This window comes from Quercus robur, chromosome 5 (assembly GCF_932294415.1).
Source record: "Quercus robur chromosome 5, dhQueRobu3.1, whole genome shotgun sequence".
In the NCBI taxonomy this organism is placed as follows: Eukaryota; Viridiplantae; Streptophyta; class Magnoliopsida; order Fagales; family Fagaceae; genus Quercus; species Quercus robur.
The window spans coordinates 68,312,221-68,335,004 of NC_065538.1; the positions used below are offsets into that span (position 1 = coordinate 68,312,221).

The window sequence follows — 22,784 nt, forward strand, 5'->3', positions numbered from 1 at the left end:
CACCTGGATTCTTTGGTGATCGCTTAACTCGACTAGTAATTGGGTCGGCATTGTTTTTAGTTACATAATTTTTTTAATTAATCATGTAATTTATCTATATATACATATAAAACCGAAGCTTTTGGAGCTCCCACAAATTTCCACGTCAGCATAATATTTAAAAAAAACATAAAAAAAAACAAAAAAAAAAACGTAATAAAAGTTTTCTAAAACCCGATGCTCTGCCATCGCTTCCCTGCCTTTCTCTACCAACTCCTCCTCTACCAGCTCCTCCTCGATCAAACTCATGGTAAACCAACAGCAAGCATCGCATCGCGTTGCATCTAAAGACCCACAAACATGAAAGCTTTGAAAACCCCGACTTTTTTCTGTCCAACGTCTCTTATGCTCTTTGATAAATTCTTAACTCTTTGACAACTTCAGAAGCCAGAAATACTTCCTTAGAATTATCCCAAATCTGCCAATCTGATGCTTCTCTTTTTGTATCATGGTCTCTTCTCTTCTTCTACTTTGTTTCTTGGGAGCTTTGCAATACAATTTTTTCATTGTGGTCTCTGCGTGTTCCTCTGCTCTCGATCTTCTTCATTTTTTCTATCAGATCTTTCTCTGTTGGTTACCGCTTCTCTCTATTGGATTTTGAGTTTTGCTATGGGTTATCAAGTTATGACTGACGAAAGGTAAAAAAGCCAATCCCGTGCATCTCACGGGTTAGCGATTAGTTTAAATAATACATATGGATGATCTTATAACTTGTTAAAAAATATTCCCCCAATGTCCAAATCAATTTAAAAACAAACTTTGTCCCTACTTGAATATTTCCAGCCAAAAACAAATATTAGGCTCAAGCTAACCGAGTTAATGGTTTAATTGAAGCCACGTCTTCACATATACAACATCACTCTCACATCACATTTACATGTACCTTATCTCAAGTCCTTCATGTGAGATCCCAAAGTAACGTAAAGCCACCTCTTCGCTAAATTGACAAATTGGTGATCATTTTGAAGTTGTGAAAGCTATAAATACCAAAATCTTATCCAAATTATAATGAACGTTATCCAGTTGAAACCTCTTTCTTTTGTTAGGTTCCCAATTCCTTGGAGTTTTTAATATCTCTCTCTTTCTCTCTGTTCATTGAAGCAAAAATATGGATTTGCTTCACAAATTCTTGAACATTGTACTCCTTCCTATTACTCTCACCGTATTACTGCTCTTCATGCCACCATTTCTTTTTCTCAAGTTTCTTTGGTCCTTAAAAAGATCCATATATAGAGAAAATGTGGCTGCTAAAGTCATACTCATCACTGGAGCTTCTTCAGGAATTGGTGAGGTAATTTTTTTATATGTATATTTAGTCAAACCAATAATTTTCTAAATTCTATTTCAAATAAAAATTTTCTAGCAATTTAAAATAAATTAATATTTAGTTTAATTACTTTGGATGAAGTAGCTCAATAAATTTACACATTACATACCTTGCTTGGATGAAGTAGCTCAATAAATTTACCTACTACACTTCACAAAATTAATGTGTTTTTTTATTATATGATTCACTAATTATTAATATAACTTTAATTTATTTATATATAATTCTCAATTAAGTCGTACATCGCACATACATTATAATAGTTTTAATAAAATTTGACACAAAATGACATGTTGTAATTGTTAGAATTGTGTAGTTAAATTATTAAATTTATCATGTCCCAATATCTTAAACTTTTGGGAGAATCAGAGATTTAACATGGTATCAGAGCAGCCCATGTCTCCTTTGCTCTACCTCCCTTTTAAAATCCCACTCGTTAGACCTCATCTGTTAAAAAGGTAGTTTCGGCCCACAAGTGAGGGGAAGTGATGGAATTTGTGGTTAAATGATTTAGTTTACTATATCCCAATAACTTTAGCTTTTGGGAGAATCGGTACATAATTTAACATTGATTAATACTAACTATTTGTCTAAACAAGTCTAAACAAGACTAAAATGTTTTGATCATGGTTTGCCAACATTACAAAATGAAGTTCTAATACATTAGTTCCTAATTCCATAGAACCTAACTGTCATGCCCCAAACCCAAGTAAGAGCTAGGCACGTGACAACAGCCACACACTTTTAAAGTTTACACTCTACAAGTGTGTAAAGCTCTCTTAAATAATTAAATAATTATCCTCAAGAAAATTACATCAATAAATTTAAAAAATTATCCTCAATAAAGAAATTCTCAAAGATCTCCAAATAATAATCTTTCAGCATCAAATAAAAATAAACTAAATCCTTTAAGTCTGAAGGATTACACAAATGGTAATCTTAAAACATAAAAGTTCAAATCTTATTCCATTGATTCCTAAACTTCACTCATGCGCACATCCCAGCGGAAGCCCAAACATATGCTACTCTTCCTGGTCAAAATCTGAAAAGAGAAAGAGGGGCGGAGTGAGTTGACAACTCAATAAATAATCAAATCCGAATAAGTTCTATCCAACAATAGATCTGTGAAGTAATAAGATGTAATATGAATCTTCAAAAGTTATACTATGCTATGGGTTTTCAAAAATAGCTAAAGGAGTTTCATGATCTTAAAATAATACTTTGCAAATAGATCACATACTTTAATCTCACAATTATATCATAGATGGTTTAGAAAGTAGTCAGTTTTCCATATATCAAAAGTTATAACTTACAATAGGTTCCAAAAATACATAAGCAGCTTTAAGTGACTCAAATTAGTTAAATACTCAAACATTTCCAAAATCACATATGTAGTTTTAAGGACTCAAAAGGGTTCAAATACTCAAACGTAATTCATATTCTTAACAACCTTATGACTATAGTCACGCTATATCCCCGTGACTGAGCATCAAAGTACCAATGAACAACTCCCATTGGTTCGGATATCAGAGTACCAATGAACAACCCCTATTGGTTTGGGTATCAGAATACCAATGAATAACCCCCATTGGTTTGGGTATCAGAATACCAATGAATGACCCCTATTGGCTGGGTATCAGAATACCAATGAATAACCCCCATTAGTTTGGGTATCAAAATCAATTCATAGTCAATTTGTCCATAATCATATATATATATGAAATCATAGTTTCTAACAAAAATATATCTTATTCAAGTACATATATATACATATATAATCATATTTTCAGTATTCAAATATATTTATGATATTTCTATATTCTGTACTTCAAATCAATATAGTTAAAGGAACAATTAAATAAATAAATCATATATTCAATGCTCATATTTATTTGTGGAATTTATCCATTCTTTACTTGAAATCATTAATACAATAGAAATAAATAGTAACAACTGTAAACAATTTTCAGTAGTTAAATTATGCAGAGACAAAACTAATTAGGATAAGGTTACTTATCTCAGCTAGCTCACCACAAAAACTTCTCTCCAACACTTTCTCTAAAATCCTTAGATTTCACCTAACAATTTACAAGTACCATCTACTCAATAATCATAAAATTCAAGAAAGACTTATAACGTATCAGAAAATCTCTCATAATTGTCTGCTTATCTCACACCTAAAACTCCACCTAATCATAATATTATATATATATATATATATATATATATATATATATATTCTGCCACCGCTTACAAGATTAAGCTAGCACCTAGGAGTAGTGTAGTACTATGTCACTCAAGGATGACATGGGCGTGTACTACTCTTACTTTACAGTTTCCTTCTTCTTCATTATTTTTATTTTTTATTTTTTATTTTTTATTTTTCCAATTCTATCAATTTGGGTACAGTTCCTTAAACAACCAACTGTGTAGAAAGTTGACCTTAGACCTCACGCCTAAAATCCACAACTTCCAGCTACTTATCGCATTGGAGCATATATACATAAAAATTTTAGATGCTAAGCACAGAGAAATCTGCAAGTTGTAGCATCCAATTTACTAAAATATAAATCAAAACTTTTCTTCATTTGCATCATTAAAATCCTTGAATAAATAAATAGTTTCACCATTGATTAAAATACTCACATAAATAAAATAATCTAATTCTAAAAAAAGTTTAGATTTGACAAGCAGGGATTTTTAGGCTCTTACCTCTATTGTGCAGTCAAATCTTCTCTACTTCAGTATTTTGGGTAGTCTCCTCCCTCAAAACATCTGTCAATATACGCTGACTTAAAATTAGACTATATAAACTAGGGTTTCAACCTTATTTTTTAAAAACCTCTTAGTAATATTAATTATAAAAGTTGACCCCATAAACGAATTTACTTAAATACCCCTCCTTTTATTTATTTTTTTTGAGTATTACACTAACACTAACAAAATAAAGTGATGTCAATGACTCAATGGTGGAATCATGTAAGAGTGTAGATACTTCAATCACAATATCATGTGAAAATTTTAAGCTTTTAATTTTTTTTTTTTTTTTTTTAACTTTTCAAATTCTTTTACTATATTTTTGCCTTTTAACATTAATAATCCACATCCGCTTATCTATGTCATCCATTCAACTATGTTGGAAAAAAAAAAAAAAAAAGTTCTAATAAGCACTATATTTCATTATAATTAGTGGTTTCTAAGACCTCATGAGATTTTGGGTTTGAAACCTCTTGTCAACGTCTTGGTGCCACCCTTAAGGGATTCCTCCCTATAATAAACCGGTGTGTGTGGGACAAGGAGATTGCATACAGCCGAGGGAAAAGTCAGATACTCGAAGAGGTTTAGATATCCTTGATTTTTTTTTTTTTTTTTAAATCATCAATTTATTAATTTAACACATTTATAGTGTCTTGTCACTTGACTATGAATGGTTTTACAAATAATTAATACAAACATTTCTCGTACCACTACATAGACTTGGCCCTAGTGAAAATTTTCTAGTTGTGCCTTTGTTAATATATAGATTGATCAATGATAGTAATGTGACAATAATTATGTGGGTTTGAAGTATGTTGCTTATGAGTATGCAAAGAGAGGAGCTCGTTTAGCCCTTGTTGCTAGAAGAGAAGATCGTCTTCAAGCAGTGGCAGATAGAGCTCGTAAGCTAGGGTCACCAGAGGTTGTTGTGGTTCATGCAGATGTTTCCAAGGTTGAAGAATGTAAGCAGTTTGTTGATGAGATAGTGAACTATTTTGGACGATGTAAGTGTCTTATTTTTTGTTTTCACAATGTCTTAACTCAAACGACACATTTTCCCTTGTAAAAGTAAGGTAAAAGATTATATCGTGAATTCAATACCTATTGAGTGCATGTGTATATAATTAACTTATCAATAAATAATATTGTGCAATGTGTTTTCATTTTCTACAAAATTTTGTGAAAAAATAAATAAAAATTGTAACTCATGTGTTATGGTTGGTGTGGCTTTTGGAACAGTGGATCATTTGGTGAACAATGCTGGGGTAGTACAAATACGCTTGTTTGAAGTGTTCACCCAATTCTCTGATATTGCTTCAGTTATGGTAATAAAACTAGCATGCATGATTGTTATTGTGATTTTTATTAGAATTTAAGAATGAATAGTGATAGCTATTGTGTTTTAAATAATGTCAATTGTTAACCATATAGAAACAACAAAATATTGAAAATTAACGCATGTCTAGGCTTATTGTTAACGGTATTAGGAATCTTTGCAATTAACCTTTAGATCTAAATGAAAGCTTGAATTTGTGTGAAAACACAAGAGCTGTTTAGACCCCCAAATAAAAAATTACAACCTGATTAATTTTACTCTAACTCAAACTAAATGTGGAATAGAGTAAATGCAAGCAAACAAACAATAAACTACTCTAAGCCATATTCATAAAATGTCAACAATAAAATGAAAGCTAAAAGAGTAAGGAAGAAGGATGCAAACACAGATAACACCGAGATGTGTTATCAAAGAGGAAATCGAAGTACTCGGCGAAAAACCTCACCGCCACCCTCCAAGTGGTAAATCGATCAATTAGAAAATAAGTTGGAGTACACGAATAACAAAAGACTCTCCAAGCCTAGTCTACCCCATGTACTTGAGCCCTCCAAGCTCCTGCTACCAACTGACTTGACGAAACCTTGTCTTCTCTAACTCTCTGGATCACGCAATTCAGCTCGATTGCATCCACAAAACAAATGGCTTCTTCCAATGCTTCCTAGCTGCACCAAAACCTCACTTTACACTCAGAATGGGTGTGGTAAGTGTTTGGGCTATCAACCTCTCAAGGATTTGGATATGGAGAGGTAGGAGTTGAGGGAAACCACAATGGATTGTGTAGAGGATTGTGGGTATGACAATCTCTAACTCTAAAAGGTTATGGCTAGGTTTTTCTCTCTAAAAAGCACTCCTCTCAATATGTGGGTAATGATAGTATATATAGTGTGGGTGAAGACATAGTGGAGTAAATATGTCAAAATAGCAAAACAGAAAGTTTCATGGGTATCTCGCAAAAAGGCCTTACTTGTGAAATACTCGAAAAAACAAGTTGTCATAACTCTTTGCATTCCAGTCATGTGCTATGCATATGGCTTCACTTCGCAGGAAGTCTTCTCGCGAGCTACCCGTGAAAAATCCTTTGATCTTCAATGTTGTCTTGAGTCTTCACACTCTTTCACACACACAACCCATACACTGGAATCCCACATAAAATATAGGGTATATAAGATTGAACAAAATTACAATCAAATTTGGCACGAAATTAAAGCCAACACAAAATAGTTGTAAATAACAACTTTACAACCTCCCCCTTTGGCTATTCCGTGACAAAACCCCTAAAACAGACTCTAGACTTAAACGTGAGTTTGGGAACAGTGGCAAAATTCACTCACACCTAATCTAGAAGCTGTGAAGCACTTGCACGTATACACCTGTCTCCTGAAATACTTGCACACAAACAAAACTTTCATTAAACTTATGACAAGTTGAATACAAGGTACGTATATAAGCAAGTAAAATGCGATCAAGGTAATAAAAAATATATAAACAATGAAGCATAACTTGATCAAACAAAAACAGTCATTAAAGAATGACTACACTAAACATTTAGTAGGTAAATGATCATCTAGACACGCAATGCAATTAAGAGCAATGCAGAAATCAATTGCGTGTCCAACACACAACCAATGCAAAATACAAGAAGTATTTGCACCAAGGATACACGATCCAATAAAGGCACAAGTGTGCAGTACCAAAGATAATGCAACATAATCTAAAAGTAATTAAAAATGCTACAAAGCAAAGATACAAAACACAAAGTACTAAATATAAACTGAAGTTTTGAACTAGAGTACTTTAAAGCTTTAAAAGAAAGCAATGTAAATATCAAAGAGTTATAAAGACTATAAAGATAAATGAGAGTAAACTACTAAAACCAAAGTAAACTACTAAAACACCACCAAAATGAACCAATGTCTGTGGAATGTAATGCTATGCTCCCCCTCAAAATGTAATGCTATGCTCCCCCTCAAATTGTGCATCTCCACCTCAAACTTTCTCCCCCTTTTGACTGAAATGGCCAAAGAGCCTAGAACTGCTCAGATTCTGATTTAGATCCCTCTTGTTGCTGCCGCTGCTCCATTATCATGTCTTCAATCTGAGACGATAGCGTAGTAATCTAGCCTTCGATATAGGCAAACTGATCTGAGGTGTGCTGCACATGGGATTCCAACATACCATACATCTACTCAATCCTTGCAATGAGATGATCAAGACGATCGAGTCCCCGTGCTAATGCTTGGGAAGATGGTTGTGCAGAGCCCTTCGAGGCTGATGTGAACCTGTCAATCTCTTCCTTCGTGTCCCCACCTTCTTCCTCAACATTGTCCCTTGGGATTTGAGAAATGCCAGTATTTGGTCCGGTTATGTGGGCTTTGCTTTAGGTCACCATTTAAGCACCAATCGGATAGTCCCTTTGCATGATGGTAAGACCGCTTGGAATCTTCAGCCTTATTTTTGCTATGAAAGCCATAATAAGACTAGGGAATGGCAAGATTGTTCTTGAGTTCCTCTTGGTGATGCTTTTGGTTAGGAGGTAGTATATGCGACCGCATATGTCGATCTCCTTATGTGTGAAGAGATCATACAGGAAAATAGTTCTTGGTCCGGACAATGTGGTCAAGTTCATCACTGGGTAGAGGTTGTGGATCATTATATAAGCCAATGTCCTCATCTTCAGGTGAAAGGAATTGTGTTCATTGACTTCTTTTTTAGAGAGCCACCGAGGAGATTCACCATTGGCTCAAGAGAATCCAATCTATCATCATATTGTATAGAAATTTGTTGAGATGGTGGACGAACTTCTAATACCTCTTGAATGGACTCCCTTGTGATAATGAATTCTCTTTGCCTTACCCAACAGTTTATGCGCTCCCCTTCCACAAAGGCATTTGTAAAGAATTCCCTTATGATGTCGGCAAAGACATTCCCACTTGGGTTCAACAGCTTTGTCCATGTCCTCTCCTTGAATACCTCAAGAATGGAAGTATTTTCAAGGGTCTCCATTCTTACAACCCTTTCCATGATGATCGTTGCCTTTTTGTAGAAGTCGTTGTAGGCCATGTTTACCTCAATGCTTCGAAAATTCGCTGAGTCCGAGCATGGATGATTTGATGATTTCTTTGTGGCAGAATTCTTAGTAGGAGACATCAGCAAAAACATTCACGAAGCAGAAAGGAACAAGTGCAAAAACACAGAACAAAAAACACAAACTTGATTAGTAACATAGTCCATAAAACAAATACAAAGTCAAAAAAAAAAAAAAAAACATAAACAATGTCACCAAATCATGTTGTAAGAGCTAAACATGTAATAACATATATCTAGCATGATTGATATGCAAAACATGATAAGTGAACAAGTGTGTTCATCAAGTATACATGTGGTGTGCCTATGTGATGCATGTGTAAGGCATGATGAAGCACATTTAGGTCAAAGTGTATAAAACATGCAACCAATGATCAAAATATGATAAACATGTATAATCATGGTAATCCCCAAAGTTTGGTACTTACTGGAGTCCAAGACAACACCAAAATGCCTTTTGGGCATTTTATCAAACACTTGGTGTGCACCAACACAACTAGCATGTAAAGAATACATGACCATGAGTGAATCTTGCCTAAATACATGTTAAAATGCCACAAAGGGCCAACACAAACACAAACAAACCAAATGGGACAAAGCCCAATCAAGAAATTGAATTTTTTTTGACAAAACTTAAAGTTTCCCAACCCTTGTTCAAACCGAACCCAACTCAAGCAAAACCTAGAATCTAAGGCATATTCTAAGTAAATAAATAGAAAAGATTGAATAAACATACCTTAGAGATGATTATGAGAAGATTGCACTTGAGATTTGATTGGGTTTTTGAGTGAAAACAGGTTTTGGGTTGAGAGAGGCTCGAGGGAACCAAAGTGAAGGAAAAATAATTGTGTTTGAAAAACTGTCTTCATCAACCCTTTAAAACTGAAAACACGTGTTTTTCACAAGTTAGCTTCTCGCAAAGTTACTTGCAAAAAATGCCTTTGAAGCACAAAAATTTTCATGTGTACCTTTAGTCGCGAAAGTTTCTGTCTAAAGTTTGGTGTTTTCATCCTTTGCCTAGCCTATTTTCGCCGGAAGAACTTACTCTCAAGCTTCTCACAAAAAGGCCTCTGAAGGAGTTTTTGATGACAAACATGAATAATGCAATTTGAACAAAAACTCAAAACACAAAAGTATAAAAAAAACTTTCAAAAACATATAAAATACTCAAAAATCTTTTTGGGTTTGATCGACAAGCAATTGAGTATACACATCACATTTGAACATGTACAATCACACAAATGAAATAAGCATTAATTGAACAAAAGTCTTGTGTGTTGTGTGTGAGTATCAAATGTAAAATAGTCCTTAGTCCAGAGTGAAGCTTTAATGAACAATTCAATCAAGTCATACACAACTAATACTAAGTCAAGTGGTATATCTCAGTTATAGAAATGAACAAATATGACCTCCCACAAGAAAATGATTACATAATTTTGAAGCATTTCTTTTGGCTTCAATCAACTCATAACTTTTGATCGTTTAAGAATAGTACATCTCATTTTGAGATCGATGCCTGAAAATATTTGATATTTCAATTTTGAGAGTAAGCCATTGGCTTTTTGGGCACCATACATTTCAATACAAGTCACTTTCCTTTTTTCCTAGTCAAATACTAGTATGTGCGACGACTTTTGCAGCTCATTATCTCTTTTCAAGATTTGACATTTGTTGAGCTATAAAGCAAAAACATAAAGATGTGGGAAGATATATAGGCACAAGCCTATGCATGTATCAAAACCATCAAGAATATTGACTAATCATTCATGACAAGCTTGAAGATCAATTTACAACAATTACACATAGATGTCAAGATTTTCCCCCACAAAGATAGATGTGCATATATAACAAGTTAAGCTCATAAACGCACCATGCCATTAGTATGAAGGTACTAGGCCAAACTCACATGTGATATACACAACACAAGTGATCAAACCTTTTGGAGATTTTTCAATTTTTAAGGGTTTTTGAATTTTTCAACACACTAAAAAACAGAACATGAAAAGTAAGATCAACAAAATAAGAACAAAACAAGCTTGAAAAGAGACATGCTAAAATAAAAAATAAAATAAAATATATATATATATATATATATAGGTGAACAACCAACCATAGACACAACATATAGGAAGAATTAATGCATGGACATGGTCTAATACTTATGCATGTGTACCCTTCTTCATCCACATGGCATGTGCGTTTGGGGTGATATCCCTAGAGGATCGGGTACTAGAGCTGTGATTCTCAAACTTTTGACTGAGGCTTGCCAAACAAGAAGTGATGGTATCTATTATCTTCATCACATCACCAAAATCGAAATCAGCTTCTCGCCCTTTTGATTGCTTGGTGTTCCAATTCCCCTTTCCTTGTCCTCTTAGCCTTTGAGAATCTACTTTCTTCAATGCATGAAGTTTATAGCAGTTAGTCTTGTGTGTCCTCAAACTCCACAATGGTGGCAAAAATGTTGAACTTAAGGACCTTTTTGAGACTTTGGGAGAGACTTCCCTTTAGCATTTGGTTTGGCCACAAATGGTTTTTGAGGTTTTGAGGTATTGTCAAAACCTTTTGAGCAGTTCCATTTGGTTTTTTTTTCCACCTTCACATTCTCAACACTTGGAGTTGCTACCATTGGTTCCTTAGCCTTAACAATCTTCATCTCCTTGGACACATTGGCACTTGAACTACTCTCTCAAATATATCCTAAACTAATTTTGTCAGAAGCAGGCTTTTGATGAGCAAGCACTTCATCAAGCTTCTTGGAGGCAACCCGCTTCACTTTGGCATTAGCTTGAATCACTTCAAACTCAAGAAACTTGATCTTGGAGTAGGCTTCAGTTAGTTCTTCATTCAGTGCCTCAACTTCACACTTCGTTTCTTTATACTTCAAGAGTATGCTCTTGTAGTCTTGTTCATCTTTCTTCATTTTTCTGATGGCTGCCTTAGCCACTCTCGCATACTCTTTGATCTTCTTAAGAAGGGAATATAGGATTCTTGCAATCCCTTTGTTCCTTTGTCTTCATCATCGAATTCTTCCCCAATTTCTATAGACCCTACTTCGGTGTACTCACCAAATTCTTCCATTAGAAGGCTCAAATCTTCCAATGAGTCCACTGGTTCAATGGCCATAAATACGAAGTAATTTCCTTCTCCGTCACAACTTTGTTTCGAATCTGAATTAGAGCCATCTAAGTCACTAAAGGTAGTTGCAAAAACTTTACCCTTTGCTTTCAAATACGTGGGGCATTCTTTCTTCACATGCTCATGCCCTTTACACTCAAAGCACGTGACCGTTTGAGATGGAGAGGAATCTTTTGAATCCTTCTTCTTGAAGTCTTTCTTGTCCTTCTTGAAATTCGAGAATTTGCCCTTCTTAAATGACTTCCCATCTCTCTTGAACTTTAAAAACTTATGGAAGTTCTTAGCAAGGTACGCCACATCCTTTTCAACCTCATCCTCATCCGAGGAGTCTTGAGCTTTCAATCTCTCATTGATTTTCTTAAGAACAAGAGATTTGCTCTTCCTTTGTGATGGTAGAGATAGCTCATAGGTTTGAAGAGAACAGAAGAGTTCTTAAATTTTAATCTCATCAAGGTCTTTGCTCTCTTCAATGGCAGTGACCTTTGCACGGAAGCTCTCCGGCAATGATCGTATAATCTTCCACACAATCTTGGAGTCCTCCATCTTTTCTCCCAAGTTGAATTTCCCAATTACCACTTCATTTAGCTTCCCATAAAATGAGTCGAATGACTCGTCTTCACTCATCTTTAGCACCTCGAAGCATGTGGTATGCATTTGCAACTTGGTGTCCTTCACCTTTTTGGTACCTTCATCAGTCGTCTCCAGGATTTGCCATGCCTCCTTGGCAATTATAACATGAGAGATCCTGTGAAATTCATCAGGAGAAACACTATAGAAAATAGCATTTAAAGTCTTGCTATTAGCGTTAGTTGCCGCAAGGGTTGCCTTATCCCATGAGGATTTTGCGGACTCTGGCCTAGTCTATCCTATCTTGACAGCATCCCAAACACTATCATTGATGGAACATAGAAACGCCCCCATACGGACTTTCCAAAATGCATAATTACTCCCATCAAAGTATGGAGGAGCATTAAGTGATTGAGATCAATCCATCTCAAAAAGGGTCTAGGATCGCACTTAGGTAATGAAACCACAACAAATGCACCCGCTCTGATACCAATTGAAAGCTCAAATTTTTGTGAAAACACAAGAGCTGTTTAGGCCCCCAAATAAAAAATTACAGCTCGGTTAATTTTACTCTAACTTAAACTAAGTACAGAATAAAGTAAATGTGAGCGAACAAACAGTAAACTACTCTAAGCCATATTCATCAAATATCAACAATAAAATGAAAGCTAAAAGAGTAGGGAAGAAGGATGCAAACACAGATAACATCGAGACATGTTATCTAAGAGGAAACCGAAGTACTCGGTGAAAAACCTCTCCATTGCCCTCCAAGCGGTAAATTGATCACTAGAGAATAAGTTGAAGTACATGAATAACAAAAGACCCTCCAAGCCTAGTCTGCCCCATGTACTTGAGCCCTCCAAGCTCCTGCTACTAACTGACTTGACAAAGCCTTGTCTTCTCTAGCTCTCCGAATCACGCAATTCAACCAGATTGCATCCACCAAACAAATGGCTTCTTCCAATGCTTCTAGCAGCACCAAAATCTTACTTTACACTCAAAATGGGTGTGGTAAGTATTTGGGCTATCAACCTCTCAAGGATTTGGACATGGAGAGGTAGGAGTTAAGGAAAACCACAATGGATTGTGTAGAGGATTATGGGTATGACAATCTCTAACTCTCAAGGGTTATGGCTAGGGTTTTCTCTCTGAAAAGAACTCCTCTCAATATGTGGGTAATGATGGTATATATAGTGTGGGTGAAGACATAGTGGAGTAGATATGTCAAAATGGCAAAACATAAAATTTCGTGGGTATCTCGCGGGAAGGCCTAACCCGCAAAATACTTGCGAAAACCAACTTTCATGACTCTTCGCATTCCAGTCATGTGCTGTGCACATGGCTTCACTTCGCAGGAAGTCTTCTTGCGAGCTACCCGTGAAAACTCCATTAATCTTCAATGTTGTCTTGAGTCTTCACACTCTTTCTCACACATAACCCATACATTGGAATCCCACATAAAATACAGGGTACATAATATTGAACAAAATTACAATCAAATTTGGCACGGAATTAAAGCCAACACAAAATAGTTGTAAATAACAACTTTACACTAAAAAACAAAAAACCTTAATAGTGAAATAAACTTTCTCCATATTTCAAGCAAAATTTAGAGAATCATATTCCAATATTTACATATTTGTCAAAGTGAAATAGGTATTGTGGTTCAATTCAAATCCTTCAGGCTATTCACACCAAAAAACTTTGCAACAAAATTGCAAACCTTAGAATTCAAAATTTTAAACTATATTTTGTCTGAGTTTTAGGTTGCATACTCGCCCTAATTGACTCAAAATTCATGCTGTTAAGGACATAAATTTCTGGGGTTCAGTGTATAGCACCCATTATGCAGTTCCACACTTAAGAAAAAGCAAAGGGAAGATTGTTGTAATTGCTTCAACTGCAGCATGGTTAGGTGCTCCAGGATTGAGCTTCTACAATGTAAGAAACCTCGTAATTTGTGTTACTCCCATATTTTCCTTCTCACTAATTGCTTGTGAAATCTGTGATGGTTTCAGGCAAGCAAGGTAGCCCTGATATCCTTTTTTGAGACATTGAGAACTGAATTTGGACAGGATATTGGAATTACAATTCTTAGTCCTGGAAAAATAGAGTCAGAAATAACACAAGGCGAATTTTTTTTACAGGTAGGCTTTAGAAAAAGTATATTGTTAATTATCTAACTTAGCTAATTGTTTACCCTACCATTTTTTGTTGCATTTATATTATATGCATTGAGGTGTTTAACCCATACCAAGAGGTTTCTAAGATCTTTGAAAATATGTTCTTTCTAAAAAGCATCAGCTATTGGTATATGGCTAGAGTTCATGGAAAAGAGGGGGAAGGTTTTGGAAGAACATCAAAGCATAATGATGCCTAATTTCTATTTTTCACCTATGTTAGACAAAAATGAGCTCTTCTTTATAGCCTATCAGTATCAATCAAACCAAAGCTTGTATTCATATATATATATATTTTTAAATATTTCCAGCCCCCATGTGGATGTGCAAGAAAATCTTGTGCTTATATCATTAACATATGCCAATTCCTCAAGGGATTGATGGTGAACTTGATTTTGTTTTGTGAATATACCTATTTCATAACACAAATTACACTGTTCAATTCTGACCATAATTGATCTGTTGAGAATCTATAGTCAACCTCAAATTTTTGAACTTAAGACTTGATAGTTGTTTGGAGTTCGACCAGATGATTATCTGACAACATGAGTACCTAGGCCTAACAATAACTATGCTAACCATTTTGTACCCTGTTCAGCATAAAAATTGGTAATGGCCTCTACTATGTGTGATTTCTATTGCCAACTTAGTCAATTGTAAGGTTGAATTTATTCAACCATCTAATTGGCTTTATTCCGTGCCAAATTTGCTTGTAATTCAGCATTTAGTAACCCTGTATTTAGGTGGGTTTGTTGTAGGGGTAGTGAGTGAGATAGAGTGAAGATTGCTCAAGAGTGTGCAAGAAAACAGAGACTCGCGGCTGGGACTCGCGGGTGACTCGCGGCTGCAAGTCGCCAGAAGCAGCACACATGCCAAGCATGCTGGAAGATGAACAGTCATGCTAGCTGGAGCACTACAGGACAAAACAGGACAACTGGCCATACGGTTAACTCGCGACTGGATCTCGCGACTTAGTCAAGCCGCAAGGTTAAGCCGCGAGCCACCCCTGTTTTGTAAAACCTGACGTTTCACATTCCTCTCCCACTCCAGTATAAATACCCCTTTTACCCACGATTGAAAGGGAGCTTCCAGAGAGAATTTTGAGAGAGAAACCCTAAAGAAAAACAAGATTATTTCACCCACAATCTATACCTTATAGTCTCTTCAAATTCCTCTACTCTCTTCCTCTCCATTGTCAAACCCTTGAGAGGCATTATACCAAACCTGGTTCTCACCATCATCATCACTGTGAGACAGTTGTTTGGATTTCTGGGAAGCAGTTAAGAAGGAACCAATCTTCATTGGTTGATGCTACGGTCTAGTAGCGGAATCCGGGAAGCTAGAAAAGAAAAAGGTTCGGCGCAACCTCGTTGGAGCAAGAAGCTTGGAGGGCTTAGGTGCACTGGGTAGATTAGGCTTGGAGGGTCTATTGCTGTCCTTGTATCCCAACTGTATTTTCTAGTGGATTGTTTTCCGCTTGGAGGACGGCGGAGAGGTTTTTCGCCGAGGACTTCGGTTTCCTCTTCGATAACACATCGCGTGTTGTCTTTGTGTTTGCATCTTTCTTCCTCTCTATCTTTGCCTTTTTATTATCTGCTGTGATTTTATTTTGTTATGGCTTAGATAGTCTTTAACCAATTTCGTATTATAGCATGTGTTAAGTTTCCGCACACTAGTTGTTTGACATATTGCTTGTATTGGTTAAGTTGTAATTTTGGGGTCTAAACGTTCAAAGGTGTTTTGTACACGTTTTTGAACTTTCAATTATCTACAATTCAATTCTTATTCTCTCAAAAAAAAGAGGTATCTTTTTCATTTTCTTAATGTGATTTCTAGTTAGGCTCAAGCTAACTGGATCCCAACTGAGACAACAGAAGGGTGTGCCAAGGCAATTTTGGACAGCACTTGCAGTGGAGACATGTATTTGACTGAGCCATCTTGGATGAAGGCGGGATTTTGGGTCAAAACCTTGTGTCCTGAAGTATTTGAATGGTGTTTCCACTCACTTTTTGTCAATTGGCCTTGGACTTCAAAGAAGGACTAGTGCTGTAAATGAATAGACAGTTTGAGCTTGACGTGAGAAAAAAACTTAAATATGTTCATTTGTTTAACAAATAAGCTAAGCTTAAGCTTATTTTACCCTCAACTATGAATAAGCCAAGCTCAAATAAAATAAAGTATTCTTGAACAAGTTCATGATTATGAAAGTTTGAGTTAAGTATATATGACATTATATGTTTATATGTATAGATGTATAAAAATATACTTATATAAAACTTGATATTAGATTATGTAGGTTTGTAATTTTTTTATTATTTAATGTATGTTTGTATTAAATTCATAAGAGATTAAATCATTATTTATAACTTAATGATAATATAAATAGTTTGATTTGTAGTAAAATTATATATAATTTATAAGTTCATAAACATAAATTATTCTAACTTATTAACTAAAATAATATAATTTATGCAATAACTTTTATTTATTTATTATTATAGCATATATTTGTGAACAAGTAATAAATTTTAGTTGTAGTGTACTAGTTTTTATTATATATGGAAAAGAAATAAGTTAATCAAGGAAGTTGAGTAGTATTAGGTTGGCAAACCATGAACAAATGTATCCATATTGAAAAGTAGTAGTGTGTCTTCAAGTGTGCTTGAAGTCTTTTTCAATTCCAGGACAAGACCGAGATTCAACTCAAGAAGAACGGCTAGTTATGTGATCTTGATGCATGTTGGACACCAGGCAGCTTGACCGATCAAGATTCATTAAACTTGATCCATTGAGATCAATTCTCAACCAATCAAAAATATTGTTGAACAAAATCCATGTTTAATTAAGTTCTTAGGAAATGATGGATTTAATCACTTAACCACATAATTCTAACATCACTCGTAGAAGAATTCATGGTCTTGGAGGTTGGTAACTAAGCCCACACAGTTATTTTTCCATCTGTTTTTTTATATCACCATATGTTGTGTTATTTATTTAGTTGTTCATTGTACTCCATATAGTGTATGTTATACTATATGGTAATTAATCTTGAAATCAATCTAAATTCATAAAAAATAATTTGTTAAAGTTGATTAATTCCGCTTTAAAATAAAGGTGAAAATACATTGTTGGTCCTTGAGGTTTACTTAATAAGCGTTTTTGGTCCTGAAATTTCAAATGAGCGCTATTGGTCTAGTTTAAAAAATGAGTACTATTGGTTATTATTTTAACTTTAATTAGCATTTTTGCTTACATGGTTAATGAAACAATGAAGTGGCGTCTTTTAAGTGATGTGGCAGTACTTAGTGACTTGAATTGTATTTTAACCTAAAGAAATCTAGGGGCCTAAATTAGGCCCAATACTCACCATTCACTCAGGAATCTAGCCGAAAAAATATGTATATATAGGTGCTAGATTTGACAAAGTAGGCCGCAAATTTTATTTCATCATTGAATTCCAAAACGGCACTTTAATATTGCTCACCAATGAAATAAATATTAGGTTGAAGCTAACTGAATGGCTAATTAATTGTTTCTCAAAAAAAAAATTAATAAATAATAATGGCTAATTAATTCAAGCCACATTTTCACATGTACAACATCATTTTCACATCACAATTCACATGTACTTCATCCAAAGTAAGTTAATTGAATCCTCTTTCTTTTGTTAGGTAGCCAAGTCCTTGGAGTTTTTAATATATATATATATATATCTCTTTCTCTCTGTTCATTGTAGCAAAGCTATGGATTTGCTTCATAATTTATTGAACATTGTGCTCCTTCCTTTAACTCTCACTGTGTTATTTCTCTTCACGCCTCCATTTCTTTTTCTCAAGTTTCTTTGGTCCTTAAAAAGATCCATATACTTTGAAAACGCGGCTGACAAAGTCATACTGATTACGAGAGCATCTTCAGGAATTGGCGAGGTATTTATATTAATATATATAGACAGTGGCAGAGGAAGCTTATTTAATCCCTCCTATTTTTATCAAATTCATTCCCCAACTTAGAGATTTTATATATTTATATGTATAAAAGTAAAAAAATATAATGTTTAATATTATATAGATAGAGTCACAACTATGAGACTCGATTAAACAAGTTGGTGACGGAACAAGCTCACAAAAACATTATTATGTTTGAACTCAACTTATTTAATAATTGACCTTAAACTTAGAGTTGAGATTGACTCATTTTATAAATTAATGAACACAAACAAATTTTTTTGCCCGAGAAATGTAAATTATTTTATAAACAACTTAGTTTATTTACAAAATAAGAAGTTACTTTGCAAATCTGACTGATACTGAGTAAATTTGCCTTCAGTCCATCAACATACCAAACATCTTCAAAGACCGGTAACCTTGGGATGTCCACAGTTCCAATGCCTCTGATGATAGATTTGCTTCCATCTCCAAAAGTGGCTGTCCCAATCTTTCCTTCAAAAAGGGTCTTGAATAATCCTTTGTTTCCTGTCATATGCTTGGAACAACCACCATCCAAATACCAAAGACAAGAATCACGTGCTTGTAAGGTGGTTAAGGCAGTATAACACAAATAATTATTACCACATATGATAAGACCAAGACGTCCAAGGAAAGATTTAACTAACTCAACAAGAGACAAATACACAAGATAAGCAAGTTGATGAATAAGCAAAAAGAATTTCCAAGAATCCATAACAAAGGGGTCAAGGATCAGCTCAGTGATCAAAAGATCAACAACAAAAGAGCAACCCGCTCTGATACCACTTGATGGTTTTTAGACCTCTTAAAAACAATTGATTTAACCTAGGAAATTAGCCAAGTTGTTACTTAGTCCAATTTAACAAGTCTAGGTTATCACAATAACAAAAATCAAATCATGCAAAGCAGCGGAAAATAAATAATATAAGATATGATCACCCAGGAAACCAAACCTGTAAAAACCTGGGGAGGATTTGACCTAGCTATCCTCAAGGTAAACTTGAATCCACTATCTTGAAAGAATCGAAGTTCATACAATAAGACTTACAAGCCCCCACGCTCAACTTCTTATTGCTACCAACCAGTAGAACTTACTGACACGACCACGTGCAAGCTCCGAATCCACGGACTCCTTCTTTCTTGGATTCACCACCAGATACAAGCACACCCGCTTGTGTTTTCTTTAAGCTTCAATGGCAGCAACTGAGTTGATCATCAAGGTGTAGATAAATCTTTTCCTTGAAAACCCTAAGTTTGTGTAAAGAAAAGCTCCTCTAGATCTCACAAAAGATTTACACAAACCGCAATTATGAGCAATACTAAAACATGGTTAGGGTTTTCCTTTTATACTTAGGACAAATAAGAAACCCTAAAAACGTTTTAAAACACCTAGGGCTGAGTTGGAAAAAACTACAGAAAATCATTCTGCCCGAGCTTCGATCGATCGAGGTAGGCCGAAAGGCACAATGCTTTCCTGCTTTAACTCAATTCCAACTTTACATAAATGCACAACTTTGAACTAGACTAAAATACTTCTAAACACATTGTTTTGATCATGGTTTGCCAACAATACAAATTAGAATTCTAAATACATAAAATCTTAAGTCTTTAGAACCTAACAATTTTAAATAGAGAGAATCCTAACGTGGTTAACGCTAGGCCTAGAGATGCAATAATATTGGATGACATTATCTAATAGACAATTGGTATCACCATTCATTTTTTAAATTCCAATAACAAGAGCTGTTACAGTGTTATGGTCTTATTACCATAACTGAAGCAATATCAAATAATTGGGTGAAATCTTCAAACAAGCAGTGTAGTTGTAGTATTCCAGCGTTATTCACCAAATGGTCCACTGTTCCAAAAACCCCATCCATCATACATAAGTTTTTTTTTTTTTTTTTTTTCCACAAAGCCACAGAAAACCAAGGGAGATTCTTCTTTTTACTATGTAAATTTACATTATATATAGACACAAAAAAGGGACAATGTTGCACACATTTGCAAAAAGTGGTAAATATTATACACTTTTTGTAAATGTATACAACATTTACTACTTTTTGTGTCTACAATGTAAATTTATACTGCAAGTATAATGTAAATATGTAAAGGTCTAAAAACCAAATTACATATCACACAATTTTCTTCAATGATAATTAAGTTGCACATCCACTCAGTAGGTCTTGAAGTCATGATATCAACTTCTACATTACTTTTACAAGCTGAAACTCATAGTGAAAACATAAAATAAAAAGCCAAATATTTACATCGTCCAAAGTGGCTCACTGCCTCATCAACAAATCTCTTACATTCTTCAACTTTGGAAACATCGGCGCATAACACAATAACCTCTGGTGATCCTAGCTTGCGGGCTTTATTTGCTACTACTCGAAGACAGTCCTCTCTTCTTGCAACAAGGGCTAAACGAGCACCTCTCTTTGCGTTCTCGTAAGCAACATGCTTCAAACTCACAAAGTCAATATGCAACATTAATACCCAATGCATAAGGGAGTTAGATATCTATATATTAACAAAGGCTAGAGCCATCACTACGTGAAGTATCTATTTAGTAGTATTTTTGAACTAGTTCCCAAAAAAAAAACCAAAAAAAAAAAAAAAAAAACACAACAAAACAAAGTCGGAGCCAAGAAATTTCGAAGGGGATAAAGGCTATTTAATAGTACGAGAAATATGTTGAATATATTATATACCCTCACGCTTCACATGGCAAAAAAAAAAGTTTAAGAATCCATTTCCTTAATATATAGTAAAAAAATGAAGAATTAATATAACATATACTCCTTAATTGGAGTCTTCTCAAGATATTATCTTGTGGAAGTGTGGGGTGTGGGGTGTGCTAAAATTTATAAATTGATAAATTGTATTGATTATAATGAAATATAGTGAAACTGTTTTTTTCGTTTTGCTGGGTTAAATGGATGACATAGATAAGTAAATGTGGTTTAGTAGTGTTGGTTCTACATAGCTCGTAGAAGTGTGTGTGATGTGCTAAAATAATTTATAAATTGATAAGTTGTATTGATTATATATATATATATATAACTTTCTTTTGTTCTGCTTAGTTGAATGAATGACATAGATATGTAAATGTGGTTTATTGTTGGTTCTACGTCCACTCAAAGAAGGAATTCTCAGTAACTTATACACTTGTAAGCTCGACTCTACACCCATTACAAAGTGGAACTTAATCCACAGGATGGAATATGTCCTTCCCGGTATGCTTAGCCTCACATTGCGAAGAAGTGAAAATTAACTTCTTATTTTGTAAATAAACTAAGTTGTTTATAAAATAATTTACATTTCTCATGCAAACAAATTTGTATGTGTTCATTAATTTATAAAATGAGTCAATCTCAACTCTAAGTTTAAGGTCAATTATTAAATAAGTTGAGCTCAAGCATAATAATGTTCTCGTGAGCTTGTTCTGCCACAAACTTGTTTAATCGAGTCTCATAGTTGTGACTCACCATCTATATAATATTAAACATTATATTTTTTACTTTTATACATATAAATATATAAAATCTCTAAGTTGGGGAATGAATTTGATAAAAATAGGAGGGATTAAATAAGCTTCCTCTGCCACTGTCTATATATATATTAATATAAATACCTTGCCAATTCCTGAAGATGCTCTCGTAATCAGTATGACTTTGTCAGCCGCGTTTTCAAAGTATATGGATCTTTTTAAGGACCAAAGAAACTTGAGAAAAAGAAATGGAGGCGTGAAGAGAAATAACACAGTGAGAGTTAAAGGAAGGAGTACAATGTTCAATAAATTATGAAGCAAATCCATAGCTTTGCTACAATGAACAGAGAGAAAGAGAGAGAGAGATATATATATATATATATATTTATTTATTTATTTATATTAAAAACTCCAAGGACTTGGCTACCTAGAACATTCACAACAGTGTAGCTGTAATGTTATATTGCGATGTAAGAATGATGTTGTACATGTGAAAATGTGGCTTGAATTAATTAGCCATTATTATTATTATTTTTTTTTTTTGAGAAACAATTAATTAGCCATTCAGTTAGCTTCAACCTAATATTTATTTCATTGGTGGGCAATAATAAAGTGCCGTTTTGGAATTCAATGATGAAATAAAATTTGCGGCCTACTTTGTCAAATCTAGCACCTATATATACATATTTTTTCGGCTAGATTCCTGAGTAAATGGTGAGTATTGGGCCTAATTTAGGCCCCTAGATTTCTGTTTTAGGTTAAAATACAAATCAAGTCACTAAGTACTGTCACATCACTTAAAAGATGCCACTTCATTGTTTCATTAACCACGTAAGCAAAAATGCTAATGAAAGATAAAATAATAACCAATAGTACTCATTTTTTAAACTTCAAAGAC

At 34.4% G+C, this 22,784-nt stretch overlaps 2 protein-coding genes across 4 annotated transcripts in view; one reads left to right on the plus strand and one right to left on the minus strand.

Moving 5' to 3' along the window:
- Positions 1-22,213, minus strand: part of LOC126728606 (11-beta-hydroxysteroid dehydrogenase-like 3) — a 77,211-nt gene extending 54,998 nt beyond the window's left edge. The window contains exons 1-3 of the mRNA XM_050434404.1: positions 22,031-22,213; positions 20,664-20,856; positions 20,163-20,251 (exon numbers count right to left, since the gene is read on the minus strand). Coding sequence (XP_050290361.1) covers positions 20,163-20,251; positions 20,664-20,856; positions 22,031-22,213 — 465 coding nt within the window. The remainder of the gene's footprint in view (positions 1-20,162; positions 20,252-20,663; positions 20,857-22,030) is intronic.
- Positions 926-16,667, plus strand: LOC126726811 (11-beta-hydroxysteroid dehydrogenase A-like). Of its 3 annotated transcripts, none has more exons than XM_050432177.1 (6): positions 926-1,330; positions 4,935-5,127; positions 5,363-5,448; positions 14,058-14,189; positions 14,267-14,395; positions 16,269-16,667. In XM_050432177.1, the coding sequence occupies exons 1-6, from the start codon at positions 1,148-1,150 to the stop codon at positions 16,470-16,472; spliced, it is 927 nt and encodes a 308-aa protein (XP_050288134.1). In that variant the 5' UTR covers positions 926-1,147; the 3' UTR covers positions 16,473-16,667. The 3 variants fall into 3 exon arrangements, with proteins under 3 accessions (XP_050288134.1, XP_050288135.1, XP_050288136.1); XM_050432178.1 differs by having other exon boundaries at positions 4,935-5,085; XM_050432179.1 differs by having other exon boundaries at positions 1,142-1,325.
- Positions 22,214-22,784: the final 571 nt, after the last annotated feature.